Source organism: Sceloporus occidentalis, unplaced genomic scaffold (genome assembly GCF_023333645.1).
Source record: "Sceloporus occidentalis isolate IW3139 unplaced genomic scaffold, rSceOcc1.0.p SCAF_1, whole genome shotgun sequence".
Classification (NCBI taxonomy): domain Eukaryota; kingdom Metazoa; phylum Chordata; class Lepidosauria; order Squamata; family Phrynosomatidae; genus Sceloporus; species Sceloporus occidentalis.
Window position 1 is genome coordinate 317,851,021 of NW_028316981.1, and position 18,620 is coordinate 317,869,640.

Here is an 18,620-nt window from a genome sequence, read left to right on the forward strand (position 1 = left end):
GAAGGGAAGGGAAGGGAGGCAGGAAAGGAGAGGAGAGACCTGGGCACTAGCCTGGTCCTGCTCTTCCCAGACCTCCCCTTTCCTCCAAAGGGCTCTTTTTGGAGCCCTTTGAAGGGAAGGGAACAGGAAAGGCGAGGACTCGGTGGCTGCGGAGGACAGCCCCAGGCCTCTCCTCGGTGGCTTCATTTTCCTCAGACCAAAGGGAGCCTGCAGAAAATGCAGCCGCCGAGGAGAAGCCAAGCAGGGAAGGTAAGTAGGGAACTAGGGAGGGAGGGAGGGAGGGAGGGAGGGAGGGAGGGAGGGGAGGAGGTGAGGCGAGGCAAGGCAAGGCGAGGGACTTTTGTCCCCAATCCGACGTCCCATGCTTCTTCACCGAGACTCTTCTGTACACAGAAAGTGCACTTTGGGGGGGGGGGGGAACATTTCAAAATGGGCGCCCTCCTCCTCCTCCTCCTCCTCCTCGCCATGCACTAAGAAAGGGCGCTTTTCCCTCCCCCTGGCTGGCCCAGAGTCTCACTCCTCCTCCTCCTTCTCCTCCTCCAAGGGTCCACCTCCTCCTTGAGGCTGGCCAGTGGCAGAGTGGGGCTGGAAACAGCTCCGCCCCAGCTGCTCTGCCATTGGCCAGCCAGCCTCAAGGGACGAGTGTTCCCTTTAGGTGCAATGGCTGCTGGCTGGGGCCCAAACCCAAGATTTAGAGTGAACTGGACCGTGACCGTGCCAGTACTCCCAAAACCGTTACAATCACGGGCGCAGCCGGGTTATGGCATCCCTAACTAGTTGGAGACTCCTAGTTCCCACATACACATTGTGTATCCTGCTTCAGGGCAGAACTTCCTAGCCGCTCTCTGTCCTGTGTTTGTATATGTATGACCTCCTGTGAAATCTTTCAGTATGTGCCTTCCATGGCAGCTGGGACTTGAGTTTCACTTGGCATGATTAGTGCAAATTGGCACTCAGAATAATCCAAGTCAAATAATACCCTAAGGTGGCTACCAGCTGAGCTGGCTTTTTAAAAAGTTATGACAGATTTTTTCGGTGCAGGAGGAGGAATGTTTCAGTGGAGCCTGCATAATCAGAGGCATTATATCTCTGAGCAGAATATCTTGGGGAATCAAAACGGGAGAGAGCTGCAGCCATGAACTTCCAAGAGGCCCAAGACCACACTGGGCGAACCTTTTGGCCCAGGCAGGCAGTTGTGGCTGGGGCCTTCTGGAAGGTGCCGTTCCTTCTCCTCCCACCCTTGACCTGAGCCAGCTTTGGATGTTCCCTTGCAGCCTGACTCTCTTTGCGGATGTGTGTGAGAAGACAGTGCTGAAGCGAGTGCTGAAGGACCTCTGGAGAGTTGTGATGAACACCCTGGAGAGAATCATTGTCCTCCCTCCTCTCACGGATCACACGGTAAGACCCTTCCTAGGTCATCAGATGGAGTCAGTGGTGCTGAACTCTCCTGTGCTTGCCTCTCTCCTTGGCTGAGCTGCATGAAAGAGGAGTAGGCCCTGTGTCTGGAAATGAACCCTGTGTGGCTGTGCTGGGTGGGCGGGGGAGTTGAGGATGGATGTTCCTCCAGGACCAGGGCAGATTACCTGTGCCTCTCTGCTGGGGAGCATGAGCTGAGTGGAAGGGACTGTTCTGTAGTCTTTTGGTCCTGCTTGTAGAGGGGGGCTTTCCATTTGGACATTTGGTTGCCCATTGTCTGCAAAGGAAGTGAGACTCAACAGGCTTGTATGGGTTTGAGCTCTCTCCAAGGGTACTCTGATGTTCCTACAACGTGGGCTGGTCCTGAGCATACCAGTGTCTGTAAGAGAGGGTGTATCTGTTAGTGAGGTGGAGACTGGCAAATGGTCCTGTGGAAGAGGAAGACTTCTAGACACTGGAGGCAGTCTGAGCATTTGGACCTGAATAAAAACATTGAATGTCCAGTGTGCATGGTAGCATTGGCCTGTGAACTGGATGGGAGGGATAGCTGCAAGGGCATTGTCTCTTCAGGGCAGAGGCTAGCAGCCTGGCTGTGGAAGGGAGTCATGATGTTGAGGGCAATCTGAGCATTTGGGCCTGAGCACCCTGACATAAACCTTGGATGGCCAGTATGGATGGCAGTGTTGGTCTGTGGGCTGGACCGAAGGACCAGCTGGCTGTGGCATCCTAGCTGTAAAGGCACACTTGGGTGTAAGGACTACATAGCCCAGGACCCTCTAGGAACCCGTGGTTTGAGCATTGGACTACAATTCTGGAGACCAGGGTTTAATCCCCCACTTGTTCATTCCTGTGGTGTTGTAAGAGATGCTTTAGATTTGGCACGTCGTAAGCCCCCATGTGATACAGTATAGCAGGATGGCTATTTGGACCCTAAGTTGTAGGACGTGGGCTCTGTCTTTGGAGTCCCCTGTGTCCATTGAGGCAACCTTGTTCTGCGGCCTTGTTGTTCCTGTGAGATCCATGGAAGTTGGGAGGGGGGCTTTGTTTTGCTTTCTTCTGTAAAGCAGCATAGAAGACTATAAAATATACATTAATGAGAGAGCCACCTCTTGAGTCATTGCTACAGTTGACCCTGATGTGTTTGTATCCTGATGCCGTGTTTTATTCCTCTGCCTGCTGAAAGTCTCACCTTGTAACCCTTCCCCCCCTCTGTTTTTCTGCCTCTCTTGCTTGTTCCACACATAGGGGACCCAGATGATTTTCAGTGCTGCTAAAGAATTGGGACATTTATCAAAACTGAAGGTATGGGTGTTTGGGAATATAGTCTCTCCTGCAAGTCACCTTTCCTGTCCATGTGATCGTGGCAATGTGCATGAATATGCCATAGAACTACAGTGTCTGCTCTTTGTCTTGTGTATGTCTTGTAGCTGTGAATCTGTTAAGCACCTGTCCAGTATCTGTCCAGATGTGAGCTGGCTTTGTCCAGGTACTGGTTTTCAACTGTGTGCTTTGTGCATGATACTTGACTGTGCCTTACACCACCAGTTGTCCCAGCAAGCATAAAGGCCTTGGGTCTCCAAGTCACCAGGTGAGAGGGACTCTGAGCACATGGAGTGGATTGCATGAGCTCTCTTCAAATCCAGCCCTGGGAAAGTGGCTTTGGGAAATTTTGGAAGATGGGGAGGAGGAGAGTGTGGGTGATGTGTGTGGGCAGTGCATCCAGTGCTTGTTGCCCATTGTTCCACATCTTCAGATTCATAGAGACTGTTAAAGTGACTGAGTTAGACGTATCTGATCAGAGGAGGTAGCCCAAGGGCTTATCCTCTGGAGACGACAATCCCAGCCGGAATGAGTTGTGGAAGAGCGCTTCTTGTATGTGAAGGCTTTGCCACATTCCCAGCAGGAAGATCTTCTGTGCATACTTTATTTCATCTGGAAATCTGTTCAAGAAAAGCAGGAGAAAGTAGAGGGGGAAGGATAGTGGATTGCAAATCTGTGTTGGTCCATGTAGGAAGAACACCTTGGCCACTGTGCTGGGAACTCCATTTTGACTTTGCTGTGCAGCTCCTATAAGATTAGAGAAAGGTCCCTGCAATGTGAGTAAATAAGCAGCGCAGCATGGGTGCCACTGTGCTGCCTTGGCACAACTTCATCTAGTTCCAGATACCTTTCCTCCCCACTTCCTGAGCCTACCAGCTTTGGCAAAGGGGCAGAAGGGCTTGGACCCAGGGAGTAGAGACACCCTCTTATCAGGGGAATGAGAGCTCTTTCTCCTGTCCGGTGGTCCATGCTGCCTTCTGGAGGGAAGGCCTGGTGGCTGTCAAGGTTCAGAGTGCAAATTTCAGGACTGGAAGTTTGGTGCCCATGTGGATGCCCAAACTGCCCTTCCCAGAGTGGCAAGTTTGGCATGAAAGGTTGTGCTAGGCTGATGATTTTCTGATTTCAGTGTCATTCAGGATGGAGGAGGAAAGTTCCTGATGAGGGTCTGAGTGCCTTTGGGTCAAGGGAGAGATTATCCCTGGAGAAATTTGGGTGGGGGTTTCCTTCTTGGCTGCATAGGGGGAGATTCCCTCTCGCTCCCACAGGGGGACTGTGAAACTGCCAGGACGCCGGCTGAGTGGTCACATCACAGCTGCCTTGGGTAAGAAGGAGCCTTGCCTTACCTGTCCTTCCACAAGTTTTATCGCAACCAATTTCTTCTGCTGACATCTGCCACTGCCAAATGCTCATCCTAATCCCACCTACATACCCTTTCCTTCATCCAGGAGGGCATTGTCTTTTGAGCAGAGCCCCTATAGATGGGGGTTGAGCCCTTTGTCTCTCCTCTCCAACTGCTGCTAACCTTGCTGGCTTCTGTTTCAGGATCACATGGTCAAGGAGGAAACCCGAAGCCTGACCCCCAAACAATGCGCAGTGCTGGAGCTGGCTCTCGACACCATTAAGGTGAGTGGTGTGGGCACCTTCAAGTCACCTGTCGACTTAATGATGACCCCATGAATTTCCTAAGGTTTTCGGAATCTTCAGAGGTGGTTTTGCCAGTTCCTTCCTATGCACCTGAAATTCCCTGGAAGTCTTCCATCCAAGTACTAACCAGGGATGAACCTGCTTAGCATCCAAGATCAGATAGGACCTAGTACCTTTAGGGTATTTAGGTCCTATTTAAAAATACTGAAATTGAAATAAGCCTGCAGAGCAGTAATTATCTCAGTGGGTTGTTCACTCAACCAGAGACAATAGAGAAGATTACTATGAGGGACATCTTGTGATAGACTTCCTCTTAATCAAGGAGGGAAGTTCTCTCCTTCTCTTCCTCCTCCCACATTCTGGACTTCTGGGCTGAAGAGTGTCCAAACTCTTGGGGCAGAGAGAATCCTTGGCATGTTGGGGTGGTCAACCCCACTTCCTTCATTCTTCCTGTCTCTAATAAATAGGAACTGAGAGAAACATGAAGGGAGGGGAGCGATGGAGGTGGACTTCTTTGAGAGAAGATCTTATCCAAAAGGCAATGGAAGGAGGCATTGTGAAGTTTGTTGTTGTTGTTTTATTATTATTTCTATTTCTTTCCCACTTCTCCTCAAGGATCAAGGCAGGGTACAGCATATTAAAATACAAAGCGCAATTAAAAACACATAAAACCACAAAATATAATACTATAAAATCATTAAAATACATACATAAAGTTCATATACGAATTAAAAGTCATGATTTAAAATCGATTGGATATGCCTACCAGAAGAGATGAGTATTCGGTGCGATTTTAAATACATTCAGCATTTTTAGTTGTCGTATCTCCTGTATCTCCTCTGGCAGGTCATTCCACAGTTTAGGGGCGGCTGAAGAAAAAGTCTTTTGGCTGACAGTTGTCAACTTAGCCCTGGCCAGTTGGAGCAAACATTTCCCAGAGGACCTGAGTGTATAGGGCAGATTATACAGGAGAAGGTGATCCTGTAGGTAACCTGGACCCAAACCTTGTTAAAGGTAATAAGCAACACTTTGTACTTTGCCCAGAAACTAATTGGTAGCCAGTGAAGTGCTTTTAACATCAGTGCAATTTGATCATTCCTAGATGTACCTATAATCAGTCTGGCTGCTATATTCTGAACCAATTGGGGTTTCTGGACTTGGTACAAAGGTAGCCAAGTGTATAGCACACTGCAAAAGTCCAGCCTTGTGGTTACCAGTGCATGCACTACCATCTTTGGAAGAACTTGGTGGCAGGGCTGGGAAGAGTCCCCCCATGAGGGAAAGGAAGAAGACTTCCAGCCTCTGTCTTGGGGGTTGCTTGGGACAGTCCTAGGAAAATTCCTCATGCCATATGAGAGCTACTCCTTCCTGCGCACCTACCCTGTCAAGTCCTGCCAGCGGTTTCTCTTTTCCTCCCAGCAATACTTCCATGCCGGGGGGAATGGCCTGAAGAAGACCTTCCTGGAGAAGAGCTCTGACCTGCAGTCACTGCGCTATGCTCTGTCCCTCTACACCCAGACCACCGACACCCTCATCAAGACCTTTGTGCAGACACAGACAGCTCAAGGTAAGCGGTCACTACTTTTCTCTCTCTCTCATTTTTGCCACCCAGGTAACAGTGAGTCCAAATAGGTCATGGCCTGAGCTGAGATGCCCAGTGTGAGAAAGGGGTGCCATTGCCAGGGTGGTCACGATAGAAGAAGGCTAGCAGAGCCTTTGGAGTAAGGCGACTGGAATCAGGGCAAAGGGAGGCAGGGCAAGGGCATTGTCCTGCTTCTGTGTCATGAGAGAGTGCTGTCATGGCAAAAGAGTGTCTGCATCAGAGGGCAAGAAATCAAAGCCTCCATCCAGCTGTGTCTCCTGGTGGATGGCGCCCCCTTGTGGGACCTTGAGCTTTGCATGGTTGCTTCAGTGACCCAAGGGTTGGCTTTGGGCAGTGTTCTTTCCGGGAGAAGAATGGTGCTGGGAGAGACATCCTGAGAGTCCCTTATAAGACGGCACAGCAAGAAGGCATGTTGTGTGCTGCAGATACTCTCTTGCACCTGCCCTGCCCATAGCTGTCTTCCTTCCCCTCCTCTTAAATCTCACCAGTCAAAGGCACCATGCATTCTGCCCCAGCACATTGCACCTAGGGCTTCTGTTCAGTGGCTAGCATGGCTTCTTCTGTTATGGGAGAGGAGGGAGGCCAGGCAAAGGTAACAGGAGGGATCAGACTTGCCTTCCTCACTCCTGGATGCAGATTGACCTCCTTTCAGTTTTCTGGCATCAAAAGTCACCAGAAAGCCAATAGTGGGCTGAAAGCCACAGCTATGGTGCTCAGGGGTCCCTTCTTGACCCATGGATGAACAGCAAGTGAGCCCAGAGTTAACACACAAGCACTCTGAGCTGGGTGGGCTGATGCTTCTGGGGTCATGACTGGGAGGAACAGTGGCAGCTTCCAGCTTCCTCCTCCTGCTGGGCCACATTTGTCCCTATTTGCATGCAGCCAACTTCCAAGTGTGAGTCTAGGAATGTTCCAGAATTGGAGCACTGGATTCTGTGCCTGTTCTCTGGTCCTTCCCCTCATCTGTGGCAAAGGCACTAGATGCCATCCAGTCCACCTGGCAGGGTCTTCAGCTGGCATCCCTGCTGGGGACCCCCTCTCTGCCTGCTATGCTGGCTTCCTTGTCCTGTCCTGGAGCCTTCCCAGCAGCACCAGCCACATTTCCAAGGGCAGCCTGTCTGTTTGTGCATTGTGACCAAATGAGTTGTAATCTGACTCATCTCTCTGTGTCTCTTTCTCTCTCTCCCTCTGTGGCCTGTTGCTCACCACAGTGCATGGTGGGAAAGGTATTAGGTTTACAGCTAGTGAGAATGTCCGTCCTGAGAAGGGTACGTTCCAGGCCGATGTTGCCATACCAACATTGGCCAGCTCCAAATGTGGTGTGCTTTTGAAGCCCTTCCCTCTGCCTCACCTTTTTCTGCCCTTTACAGAACAAACCACCTAGTCTCTCTGTCATTCCTCAAAGCCTTTCCTTTCCCTCCTGGAATACCTGCCTTTGGTGTGGCTTGTGGAGTATAGCCCTACCCATCCCCCTTTCACACCTTTTGCTGGAAGGCAGTATGAGCTGCCCAGGGGTGCTCTGCCAGTCTTCCATGCCAGATGTCATAGAGAACATGGTGGCCCAGGATGCAAGAACAGCCAACTTGGTCCCTGATTTAGTGGCACTCTACAACAAGCGTGGACAACCAGAGCAGGTCCAGGAGATGTTTTTTTTCTCTCCCTGGGAGATTCCAAACTGCCAAGGATGATCCCAGAAGTGGGAAAGAAAACCAAAAGTAGCCTGACAGCCAATTTTAATTGGAAGGAAATTGATATTTTTTGGTGTGGAAGAGATTACGGGGTCCTGTAGTGCATTGAAAGAGTGGATTGCTTCTAGGAAAAGCAGTCCTCCTTCTTCTGTTTTGGCCAGAGAAAGGGTAGTCTAGGGAGCCTGGAGGGGATGTCACAGGCCACAGAAAACAGCTGGGGGACCTGCAAACCAGTCCAAGGTTCATCTTTTTCCCACCTTGTGCTATAGAACCATGCAAGCTCCTTTGAATACTCTGTGCATTAGATGCCAAGGACATATTTGGAGTTAGGTGAAAAAAAGAAGTCAAGTTGGGTAGTATTAGCTCAGGGCAGCACCCCAAATATTGCACAAACCAATCCAAGGCCTTGTCTCACAACATCAAGGACCACTCAAGTGATGGCTCAGATCAGGGTTCCTGTCCTTGTTGCAGATCTGGAAGAGTCTCTGTAATGCTTAGAGGCTTGTATGATGCAGGGAAGGCAGAGGACATCTCCAGATTTGGACCAAGGCCAAGTTCACATGATCTGTGGGTAGGTGCATGCCCATTTTGGGTGAGCAGATCCCCCTCTTCTCACAAGGCTCAGCAGAGCTTGCATTGGACCTTTGGATTTCCGTGCTCTAAATGCCATCTTGATATATCAGACCCAGATTGTAAAGTCACACACATTCAGAGAGCCGCTGGCTGCTCTGGAGGCCAAAGGGAGCTATCTTTTTTTCTCTTCCGTGAGGTGTGGGGTGGCAGGTGTGGGTTTGTTCTGGGAGGTAGCTCTGTCATCTCCACAGCGTTCACCCACTGCCTGTCTTCACTTTGTCCAGTTGAGTGCTAAAATGCATCAGCAGGCACAGTGCAAATGTCAGCTGTGGGATGTGTTTCTGTGAAGTAGGGGAAGAGGAGCAGAGTTGCTGGAGGGGCGTGTATGAATTCTCAGTAGCAAAAAACCAAGATGGGTGTCATGGGCTAGGATGCAACAGAAGCACCTTATACAAAAGGCAGGAAGGAGAGGGGCTGCAAGAGCACTTTGTGCTGGGTTGCCCACCATAGCCTGAATAACCTTTAGTCTGGAGAAGGTTTGTCCAGACAGCAGCGAAGGGAAGAAGGAAGATCACTAGCCTTGAAACTATTGCATCCCTACACAAAGGTAGGGAGAAGAGCTAGATAGATTTGTCCTTGAGAGAAAGAGAATTGGAGTGTCCAGAGGAGGAAAGGGCTTCCTCTGTTCTTCAAGCAAAGCCAGGACACCAGGCCACACTAGCAACAGCAGGAGAGAGGCCAGTGGTTCTGGGGTTGTGAGACAGTATGGGCAAGGAAGGCCCCATTGCCTCCCCGGTTGTATTGTATTCCAAGGTAGCCTCTTCCTCTCTTTCCCCTCAGGCTCAGGAGTGGACGACCCTGTGGGTGAAGTCTCCATCCAGATTGATCTGTACACCCACCCAGGGACTGGGGAGCACAAGGTGACCGTGAAAGGTAAGCCAGCACAAGACTTCCTCATAGGGACAGTGGGCTGCTCCTCCTCACCCTGGCCACCCAGGAGACCCGCCAGGGCAAGTGTGTTCCTTTACCAGAGATCTGCAAGGACCTGGCCAACCCAGCTAGAGAAGGGGTATCTGCATTTACTTTCTTCTGGCCAATGAGAATGAAAAATATTCAAAAGTTTTATCCTTCGTGGGCAAGATAATTTTTTGCATTAAAAGGTGCAGGGATAAGTTGTATAAATTATGAGATTTGGCAGAAAATGGTTAGTGTTTGCTTATTGCTTGCATATGGAATCCACTGAAAACAGCACCAACAAACCTTTAGCCTTTTTCAGTGTCACTCAAGTAGAAGAAAAGGACACCCCCCGTATTTACTCAAAGAGAAAATATGCAAAGTATTCTTAACATCTCTACCTCTGTTGTTGTTGTTGTTGTTGTTGTTGTTGTTGTTGTTGTTGTGTATCTTCAAATAATTTCCAGGCTCTATGGAGATTCTCTCTCAGGGTTTTCTTGGCCAGATTTATTATTCCGAGGAAGATTTACATCATTGGATCCCTTTGGGGCTGAGAGCAGAATAAGACTCACATATGAGTGGATTTCTGTGGCTGAGTGGGAATTCGAACCCAGGTCTCCCAGAGTCCTAGGCCAGCACCCAGACTACTGCACCACACTGGCTCCTTGCTGATACCTGCTTCAGATGGGCAGTGAAAGGGACTTTGGCCTGAGTTCATGGATTCCCCATCATCCTCCCACCCTCCGCAAGAAGGCCTGTCACTCAGTGCAATGAGCCATGCCTTCCCTAGCCCACGCCTGGTGGGTCTGGCTGTGCTGTCTTTCTTAAGCCTTTGCAGACATGGTGAGAAGTCAGGTTTTCTCTGTGGTGCTGGACAGGTGCTGTTTGCCACACAGAGAGGAGGTGCTAGCAGGAAATTTGGTCTTCCTCATATGAATCCAAGCTAACAGCAGCTTGATACATGGAGATCTTCATAAATGACCAAAAGAACAGTATGACAGGGCAAGGGCTCTTTGTCCACCCAGAGCTTTCCTTGTCCACTCTCCAGGGCAGGAGAAGAGGACTGCTGAGTCGCAGCAGTGGGAGTAATGAGCCTGGGTCCCAGTTGGTGGAGGTCAGCAGGTTGCTCTGGTTTCTTCTGGGAGAAGGTACCCAGATGAATTTCTGTCTGGAGGTACTGAGTCACAGGGGCCTCCATTTAAGGTGCTGTGGAGGGCAGGGTCGTGGCATGTTGGGTTGCAAAGCTGCCTTCCAAAGCCACACAAGGTGACCCTGGTCCTGTCGCCATTTGTCCTCTTCTGGGCAGAGCAAACATGGCGTTGCTCCAGTGTTAAAATCATAGAGTTAGAAGGAGCCCCATGGGTCATCAACTTCAACCCTGTGCTCAATCCACGATTCAGACCATCCGTAGCATCAGATATTCTAGGCAAATGATGCCATTGCCTTCATGTTGTCACTGTCAAGAAGTTCCTTCTAATGTTCAATCAAAATCTTCCCTCCTGTAACTTTGTACCTTTAGACCTGATCCACCCCTATGAGACAGCAAAGCATTTGTTTCTGTTGAATTCCATATTATTAATTTTAGACCAGTTATCTAGATTATCAATGGCATTTCAAATTCTTCTCCTGTCTCCCAATGTGCTAGCTACCCCTCCCAAATTTACATCATCTGTAAATTTGATAAGGATTCCATCCATCCCATCCATCTAAATAATTGATCAAAATATTGAAGAGTGTCAGCCTCAGGACAGAACCCTGCGGCACTCCACTTGAGACCCACCTCCCCTTCCAATTTGAAGCACAGCCACTAATGACAACTCCTTGAGCATGTTTTCCAACAAATTATGGTTCCCTCTGATGGTGTTTCCATCTATTCTATATTTAGTCAGTTTGCTAATCAAAATATCATGGGGGACCTTATCAAATGCTTTCACTGTAATCCAGATGGACGACATCCATAGCATTCCCACCATCTGGTGGCTTTGAAAAAAATGGCATTTTTTCTCTCTCTTCTTCCCTCCCTCCTTCTCCCTCACTCTCTCTCAAAGTTGTGGCCGCCAATGACCTAAAGTGGCAGACCTCTGGCATGTTCCGTCCCTTCGTGGAAGTCACAATGATTGGACCACACCAGAGTGACAAGAAGCGGAAATTCACCACCAAGTCCAAGAGTAATAACTGGTCCCCAAAGTACAACGAAACCTTCCACTTGTAAGTCTTCCTGATGGCCTTCCTCTTAGTGTCCTATCCATGTCTGGAACATGCCCTCTTTTCCTTTACTGCTACTCTTATTTGCCCACTGCCCCCCTCCCAGCGGGCGGCCTTTGTGTTTTCTCCCTCCTCCACATGTGTTTTAGCTACTGAGCCTTCCTTCCTCTTCTCTTCATGCTCACTAGTGAACACACAGCCTGGTCCCAGATTAGCAGGCCTTTCAGGAATGCATTTCACACCCCTTGCCTCAGCAACCTAAGAGACCCTCTGAATTCTTGGACTTAACCTTCCTTAAGAACCCTGTTTGCTTTTTCATCCTCAGCAAGTGAAAAGGGACCTGGGTTTCTTTGAAGGATCCCAATTTGAACTTTTGTTCTGCTTGGACAGGCCCCCTCTGAGCTCTCTCTCCATGCTCCCTACAGCTGAAGCACCTTCTTTTCTCTCTGTGTTTCTTTTTTTTCTGTCTCACAGCATCCTTGGTAATGAGGATGGTCCAGATGCCTACGAGCTGCAGGTGTGTGTGAAGGACTACTGCTTTGCCCGTGAGGACCGGGTCCTGGGCATTGCTGTGATGCAGCTCAGGGACGTGGCGGACAAAGGGAGCTGTGCCTGCTGGTGCCCACTGGGACGTCGGGTCCACATGGATGACACAGGACTCACTGTTCTGCGGATTCTCTCTCAGAGAACCAACGACGAAGTGGCCAAGGAGTTTGTCAAGTTGAAATCAGAGTCCCGCTCCACCGAGGAAGGGAGCTGATCCTTCTTTTTTTCCCCCAAGCTCATTGTGTGCCCTGTGCCAACAATACCCGCAAAGTGTGCAACTGTTGGCTCTCTCACATCCCAGCAGGAGCTTCACACCTCAGTCAAGCCCCTGGTCAGCTTGGAGGGACCGATTTCAAGAATGTTGAGGCAAAGGCAAGAACTTGGGGGTCAGGGCAGGAGAATTTCATTCAGGTTGCATGCCTGCTTTGTGGTTGTCCCTCCAGAGCTGGTGCCATTAGAATGAGGACCTGGTGAGTGGGTGGGCATTGAAGATGAAGCCAGAGCATATGGCTGTGGACCTGAAAGGATGGTAACGAGAGGGTGCTGCGGCAGGGGGAAGCAGGGACTCTCCTCCCTCAACTTCAAATTGTGAACTTGAAGAGAAGCAGAAATTGGTCTGTAGCTTTGCATTCCAGACTGGCATTGCGGGTCCTCTCCCTTGTGTTTCTGCAAGGAGAGCTGTGGAGGAGAGGGGACACGCTTGTGTCCATGAAATGGTCTTGTCTGGTCTTAGCATTAGTGGCTTGGCTACTGTTGGCCAAGTCTGAGGAAGTCCAGGCAGAGAAGTCCTGTAAGTGTCTCCGATTCAGCGGTAGAATGGCTCACTGAACCCCCTCTGCCTTCCTCCCCGCAAACAAGCCCAACACAGACCAAAAATGCCCACTGGCCAGCTCAGCATTGTCCTCTTCCAGGGCCGCCTTATTATTTTCCATTCATTTCTACACCACACCTTTGTCATGAAAGCTTCTTTTCTTCCATCAGTCTCCTATTCCCCCACTCCTACATTCCTGGTGGAGGTTTTTGGGCCAGATAGGGAGCACTTTTTCCCAGTGTGACCAGTACTCCCAATGTGGGCGGGGGGGGGGGGTGCCATGGCACTTGAGAGGAGAGGAGCAGCGAGGCTGCTGGACATAACCCTGGCTGCTGACGTTGGGCCATCTGGTCCTCTCGCATCAGGTACTCTCCATAAGCATCTGGGGACTGCATGTGGGGGACCAGGATGGGGGTAGGGAGGCTGTTTGTATATTTGGGGGTGGGTGAGTTGTTTTTGCTAATTTTTCTCTTGGCACCTGTACAGCTGTATAATATAAACCTTGTATTTCACAAAACTCTGGTTTTAGATGCTGCTTAGCTGTGGTCAGTGGATGTAATATAAGAAATGCTCTATGGGTCACCAGAAGATTATTCCTGTTGCAATTTTTAATCCCTGTTCCATGTGCCACTGGTGCAGGAGGTGGTAAGATAGCCTTTAATAAAGGACCTTTTAGCAGCATTCCTTCTTTGGCTTGGCTCTTACTGGGGTTACCTGTTGGCCCAGATGGAGCAGGCAGTTAGAGTTTGTGTGCGAGAGAGAGAGAGATTTAAACAATACAATTACTTAAATGGGATAAGAGTACATGAAATCCAACAACAGGGGGAAACACCTTAAAAGGTTACAGCAAATAAAACCCTGCACATGCACAATAATAATAATAATAATAATAATAATTATTATTATTATTATTATTATTATTATTATTTCTATACTGCCCAGTGGCAAAGCCAATCTGGGTGGTGAACAACATAAAAATTTACAGAATAAAATATACATAAATATTTATACTCCCTTCCCCCTCTTAAAAAATATTAAACACTTAAATGTATTAAAATGGGACTATAACAATGTATAATTATACTATCCTAAACTAAACCCCCAAACCCTCAGTAATCCTCACCATCAGGGGATGGGGCCACAAGAGGAATAAGGGAAATCGGGGAGCCCGGGAGCCTGGCCGGGGAAAAATTTAATCTGGAAAGGCCTGCCGGAAGAGATCCGTCTTGACAGCTTTTTTAAAGCTGTCTAAAGATGTCAACTGACGGATCTCATCCGGCAGGTCGTTCCAGAGCTTAGGGGCGACAACAGAGAATGCCCTCTGAGAGGTAGCCGCAAGTCTAGATTTTAAAGGCTGCAGCAAATTCCTCCCAGAGGAGCAGAGAGCGCGGGGAGGATTGTACAGGAGGAGGCGGTCTCTAAGATAGCTTGGACCCAAGCCATTTAGGGCTTTAAAGGTGATAACCAACACCTTGTACTGGGCCCGGAAGCTGATAGGCAGCCAGTGGAGGGACCTCAAGACAGGAGTGATGTGGTCCCTCCTAGATGTTCCTGAAACAAGCCTGGCTGCAATGTTTTGGACCAGCTGAAGTTTCCGGGTCAAGGACAAAGGTAGCCCCATGTAGAGCACATTACAGAAGTTGAGGCGTGAGGTTACGTGCATAACAGTCTCAAGGTCCCTTACTTCCAGAAAAGGGCGCAGCTGGCATATCAGCCGAAGCTGATAACAGGCACTCCTGACCGTCGCATCTACCTGATTTGTCATCAGGAGCGACGAGTCAAGGAGCACCCCCAGACTGCGAACACAGTCACTGGGGGAGAGTGTGACCCTGTCCAGGACTGGAGGTTGTAACCCAATTCTTGGTTTCGGGGCCGCTACCGTGAGCACCTCCGTCTTGTCTGGATTCAGTTTCAATCTGTTTTTCCTCATCCAGCCCATTACTGCCTGAAGACATTCATTGAGAGGGGAGATGCCATCGGAATTCGAGACCGACGAACGAGACACGGAGAAATAGATTTGGGTGTCATCAGCGTACTGATAGCACCCAGCTCCATAACTCCATATTATCTCACCCAGCGGCTTCATATAGATGTTAAATAACATCGGGGACAAAATAGCCCCCTGAGGAACCCCACAAGTGAGGTACCTCTTACTGGAGCTACAGTCCCCGAGTAGCACCCTCTGAGACCTGCCCGAGAGGAAGGACCGGAACCACTGCAAAGCAGTGCCCCCGATACCTAACCCAATTAAAGTAAGTTAAGTCCTAAAGTCTTTAATAGAAAGCCTTGGTAATGAAAAGAAATCAGTGTTGGTGCCAGTTGGATGCCCAACAGGAAAGGATCCCAGGAGGGGGAGCCCCAGCAGAGAAGGCCCTGCTCCCATGCCCTCCCCCATTGCATTGCCCCACTAGTGGCACGTGAGGTGGCCCACCCCCCAACTCACCCCCAAGCAGGCCTCAGTCATAGCCCAGGCATTTTGTGAAGAAGCTATCCTTCAGATATCGAGGTCCCAAGCCATTTAGGGCTTCACATGTCATCATCAGTATCTTAAATTCAGATTGGAACCACACTGGCAGCCAGTGAAGCCCCTTTAAGACTTGTATTATGTGTTGTCCAAATGGTACGCTGATCACCAATCTCATTGCTGCATTTTCCGCTAGCTGAATTTCTGAGTCGTCTTCAAGGGCAGCCCCACTCAGAGCACATTACAGTGGTCTAATTGGTAAATTGCCAGTGTGTGGATGACTGTCGCTAGGTTATCCTTATCTAGGAGAGGCTGTAGCTGGTGCACCAGCCGGACCTGGACCCAAGCACTCTCAACCACAGAGTCCTCCAGTGTCAGGTATGGATCCAAGAGCACTCCCAAGCAACATACTTGCGCAACCCCATCCAAAGCAGGTAGCCTACCTAATTCCAGATCTGAGAGTCTGCAACAGGACTTCCTATTCCTATCTCACTGAGTTGGCCCCATATGTTAATATGGCCAGTGGTATCTTTAATAGATTAGAAAGCTGGACCAAAGCTAACAAAATGAATTTCAAAACGGAGAAATGTAAGGTACTGCACTTGGGGCGGAAAGATGAAATGCACAGATATAGGATGGGTGACACCTGGCTGAATGAAACTACATGTGAAAGGGATCTGGGAGTCCAAGTAGACCATAATCCAAACATGAGTCAACAGTGCAATGCAGCAGCTAACAAGGCCAATGCGATTTTAGGAAGCATCAATAGAAGTATAGTGTCTAGGTCAAGGGAAGTAATAGTGCCACTCTATTCTGCTCTCGTCAGGCCCCACCTGAAATATTGTGTCCAGTTCTGGGCACCACAATTCAAAAAGGATGTGGAGAAATGAGCGTGTCCAAAGGAGGGCAACTAAAATGGAAAGCTTGTTTTCTGCTGCTCCAGAGACCAGGACCCAGAGCAGTGGATGCAAACTACAGGAAAAGAGATTCCACCTCAACATTAGGAGGAACTTCCTGACAGTAAGGGCTGTTCAACAGTGGAACAAACTCCCTCAGAGTGTAGAGGAGTCTCCTTTCCTGGAGGTCTTTAAGCAGAGGCTGGATGGCCATCTGTCGGGGATGCTTTGATATGGATTTCCTGCATGGCAGAATGGGGTTGGACTGGGTTGCTTTTAAGGAGTTTGTGGGGGTGGATTGGCCCCAACTCTGTTGGGCAGTCAGCTCAGGACTGGCATCTCTTGCAGGCTGATGTTCCTGCCACCCTCTCGCCTGAGCCAGAGAAAAGCTGCCACACTCAGAGGCATAGCTTGTATATTTATGCAGATCATGTTTCAGTGATCCCTCTCCTCTCTTCTACAGCCTTTCCAAGTCCAGCAGTGCTGCTGGGTAAGTAGAAGAGGACGGAGAATCAGTTTCTTGTGCCAGACTTGGAACCGCACCTCTTTTCACCAATGCACCAGGTGACACCCCCTGGATCCCCCTAGCCATACATTTGGCCTGGGCCAGTCAGGCACTGGACCATCTCCCTTCCTGATCTCTCCCTAATAGTTAGTGCCCTGACTGAGGTGGTCTGGCCAGTGCTGGAGGAAACACCTTTGCATGGAATGGGAATCTCTGGCTTCAATAAATATGATATCTAAGAAGATAATAGAGAAGAAATCTGGGGAAGGCAGCATGTGAAATAAAGGTACAACAGGCCCTTGGTATCTGATGGGGTTTGGTTCCAGGACCCACTGTGGATAACAAAATCCATGGATGCTCAAGTTATATTAAATACAGTGGCATACTAAAATGATGTCCCTTACATAAAATGGCTAAATTGAATTGATATACAGTATTTTGAATACTTTCAAGGTGTGGATGCTTGAATCCATGGATAAACAATCCGTAGATATGAACTGTAAAACAAAACAGTCCAACATAGGAAGCAGACTCCTAGAAATTCACTCCAGCATCCCAGGGAGCCTTCATAGCCAGTCCGGAAACTATATTTCTCCCCAGGCTTTGTTGTTGTTTTTTTAATCTAATCAGAAGGGCAGACTAGTTCACCTGCTGGGATTAAGTGGGAGCCACATCTAGTAAGTAAGAAAGGTATGAGGGAAAAGAGGATCTGAGCCGGGAATCCTTTCGAAGGTGAGAGGTAGCAAAGATGCTGCACAGACAGTGGCGGGATTCAGAAGGGGCTCATCATTAAAATCATGTGGTTTCATGAAATGATGGCCAACTAGGGGATTATTGAAATGAAAGTCTGTTTGGTTATTATCAGCACAGCCGGGTCTTTTTAAAATTCTGGTTCCAGACTGTCCAGTTCACAGGGGACACATTTCACAAGGCTGAAAAGGCGCTCTTTTACCAGCTGTAAAGTCCAGTGTGTTTCATTCTGGCAGTAAATGGTAATGATTAAATGCTTTTGGAGTTTCTGGCTAAGAAATACTGATTTTCCTTAAGCAGCCCCCCTGAAGAAGATTTTGAAAGAGTATCCACAGGCCAAAATACATTGAGTTTTAACCTAATGAAAGACAAGAAAGAAAGTGGGCAAGAAAGTTATGATCTTCTCAGCATCTTGAGATGTGCTCCTTTTGGTCCTGTGAATTTCATAGGCTGCTCAGCAGTTTTCCTTTTCCTGTTAATATAAGAGGAGTGGACCAGAGGAAGCCGGGTCAGACCGAAGGCCCAGCCGGCCCAGCAGTCCCCACAGTGGCCATCGGGAAGCCCCCAAGAAGGCCATGAGGTGGGAAAGACCCCCCCCCCCCTTGCTTGCCTGATACTGAGAGGCAGCATTTTCTTGCTTTTGGTGCTGGAAGAAAGAAGTAGAGATCCATCTTGAATAGGGACTACTGATGGGCCCTTATGGACAAATGTCCAGTCTTCTTTTCTCACATCCCCCCATTGCAAGAACTGGTTATGTATTCCTGGTTGGCTTCCTGTCTTTAATTGATTTTCAGTCCATTAGATTTCTTCTTTTCTCCATAGTCCAGTGAGGAGGGAATAGTGGTCCTGCTTGTCAAATTTGCAGAGGACGCTAAATTAGGAGGAATAGCTAATGCCCCAGAGGACAGGATCGAAATTCAAAATGACTTGAATCATAGAAAGCTGGACTAAAGCTAACAAAATTAATTTCAATACAGAGAAATGTAAGACACTGCACTTAGGCAGAAAAAAATGAAATGCACAGATATAGTATAGGCGACACCTGGCTTAAGGAGACTATGTGTGAAAGGGATCTGGAAGTTGTAGTAGACCACAAGTTCAACATGAGTCAACAATGTGATGAAGCAGTTAAAAAGGCCAATGCAATTCTAGGCTGCATCAACAGACGCATGGTGTCTAGATCAAGGGAAGTCATAGTGCTTTGGTCAGGCCTCACCCAGAATAATACTGAGTGCAGTGAAGGGG

General features: G+C 48.9%; 1 protein-coding gene across 10 annotated transcripts in view; it reads left to right on the top strand.

Moving 5' to 3' along the window:
- Positions 1 to 13,435, top strand: part of UNC13B (unc-13 homolog B) — a 250,006-nt gene extending 236,571 nt beyond the window's left edge. For 5 of the 10 annotated variants that reach the window (XM_089498261.1, XM_089498273.1, XM_089498303.1 and 2 more), the window contains 8 exons: positions 1,275 to 1,398; positions 2,662 to 2,718; positions 4,279 to 4,359; positions 5,800 to 5,947; positions 7,195 to 7,251; positions 9,085 to 9,177; positions 11,247 to 11,406; positions 11,878 to 13,435. In XM_089498261.1, the coding sequence (XP_089354387.1) occupies positions 1,275 to 1,398; positions 2,662 to 2,718; positions 4,279 to 4,359; positions 5,800 to 5,947; positions 7,195 to 7,251; positions 9,085 to 9,177; positions 11,247 to 11,406; positions 11,878 to 12,163 (1,006 nt within the window). In that variant the 3' untranslated portion in view covers positions 12,164 to 13,435. The remainder of the gene's footprint in view (positions 1 to 1,274; positions 1,399 to 2,661; positions 2,719 to 4,278; positions 4,360 to 5,799; positions 5,948 to 7,194; positions 7,252 to 9,084; positions 9,178 to 11,246; positions 11,407 to 11,877) is intronic. The other 5 variants (XM_089498281.1, XM_089498295.1, XM_089498332.1 and 2 more) reach the window with 2 other exon arrangements.
- Positions 13,436 to 18,620: the final 5,185 nt, after the last annotated feature.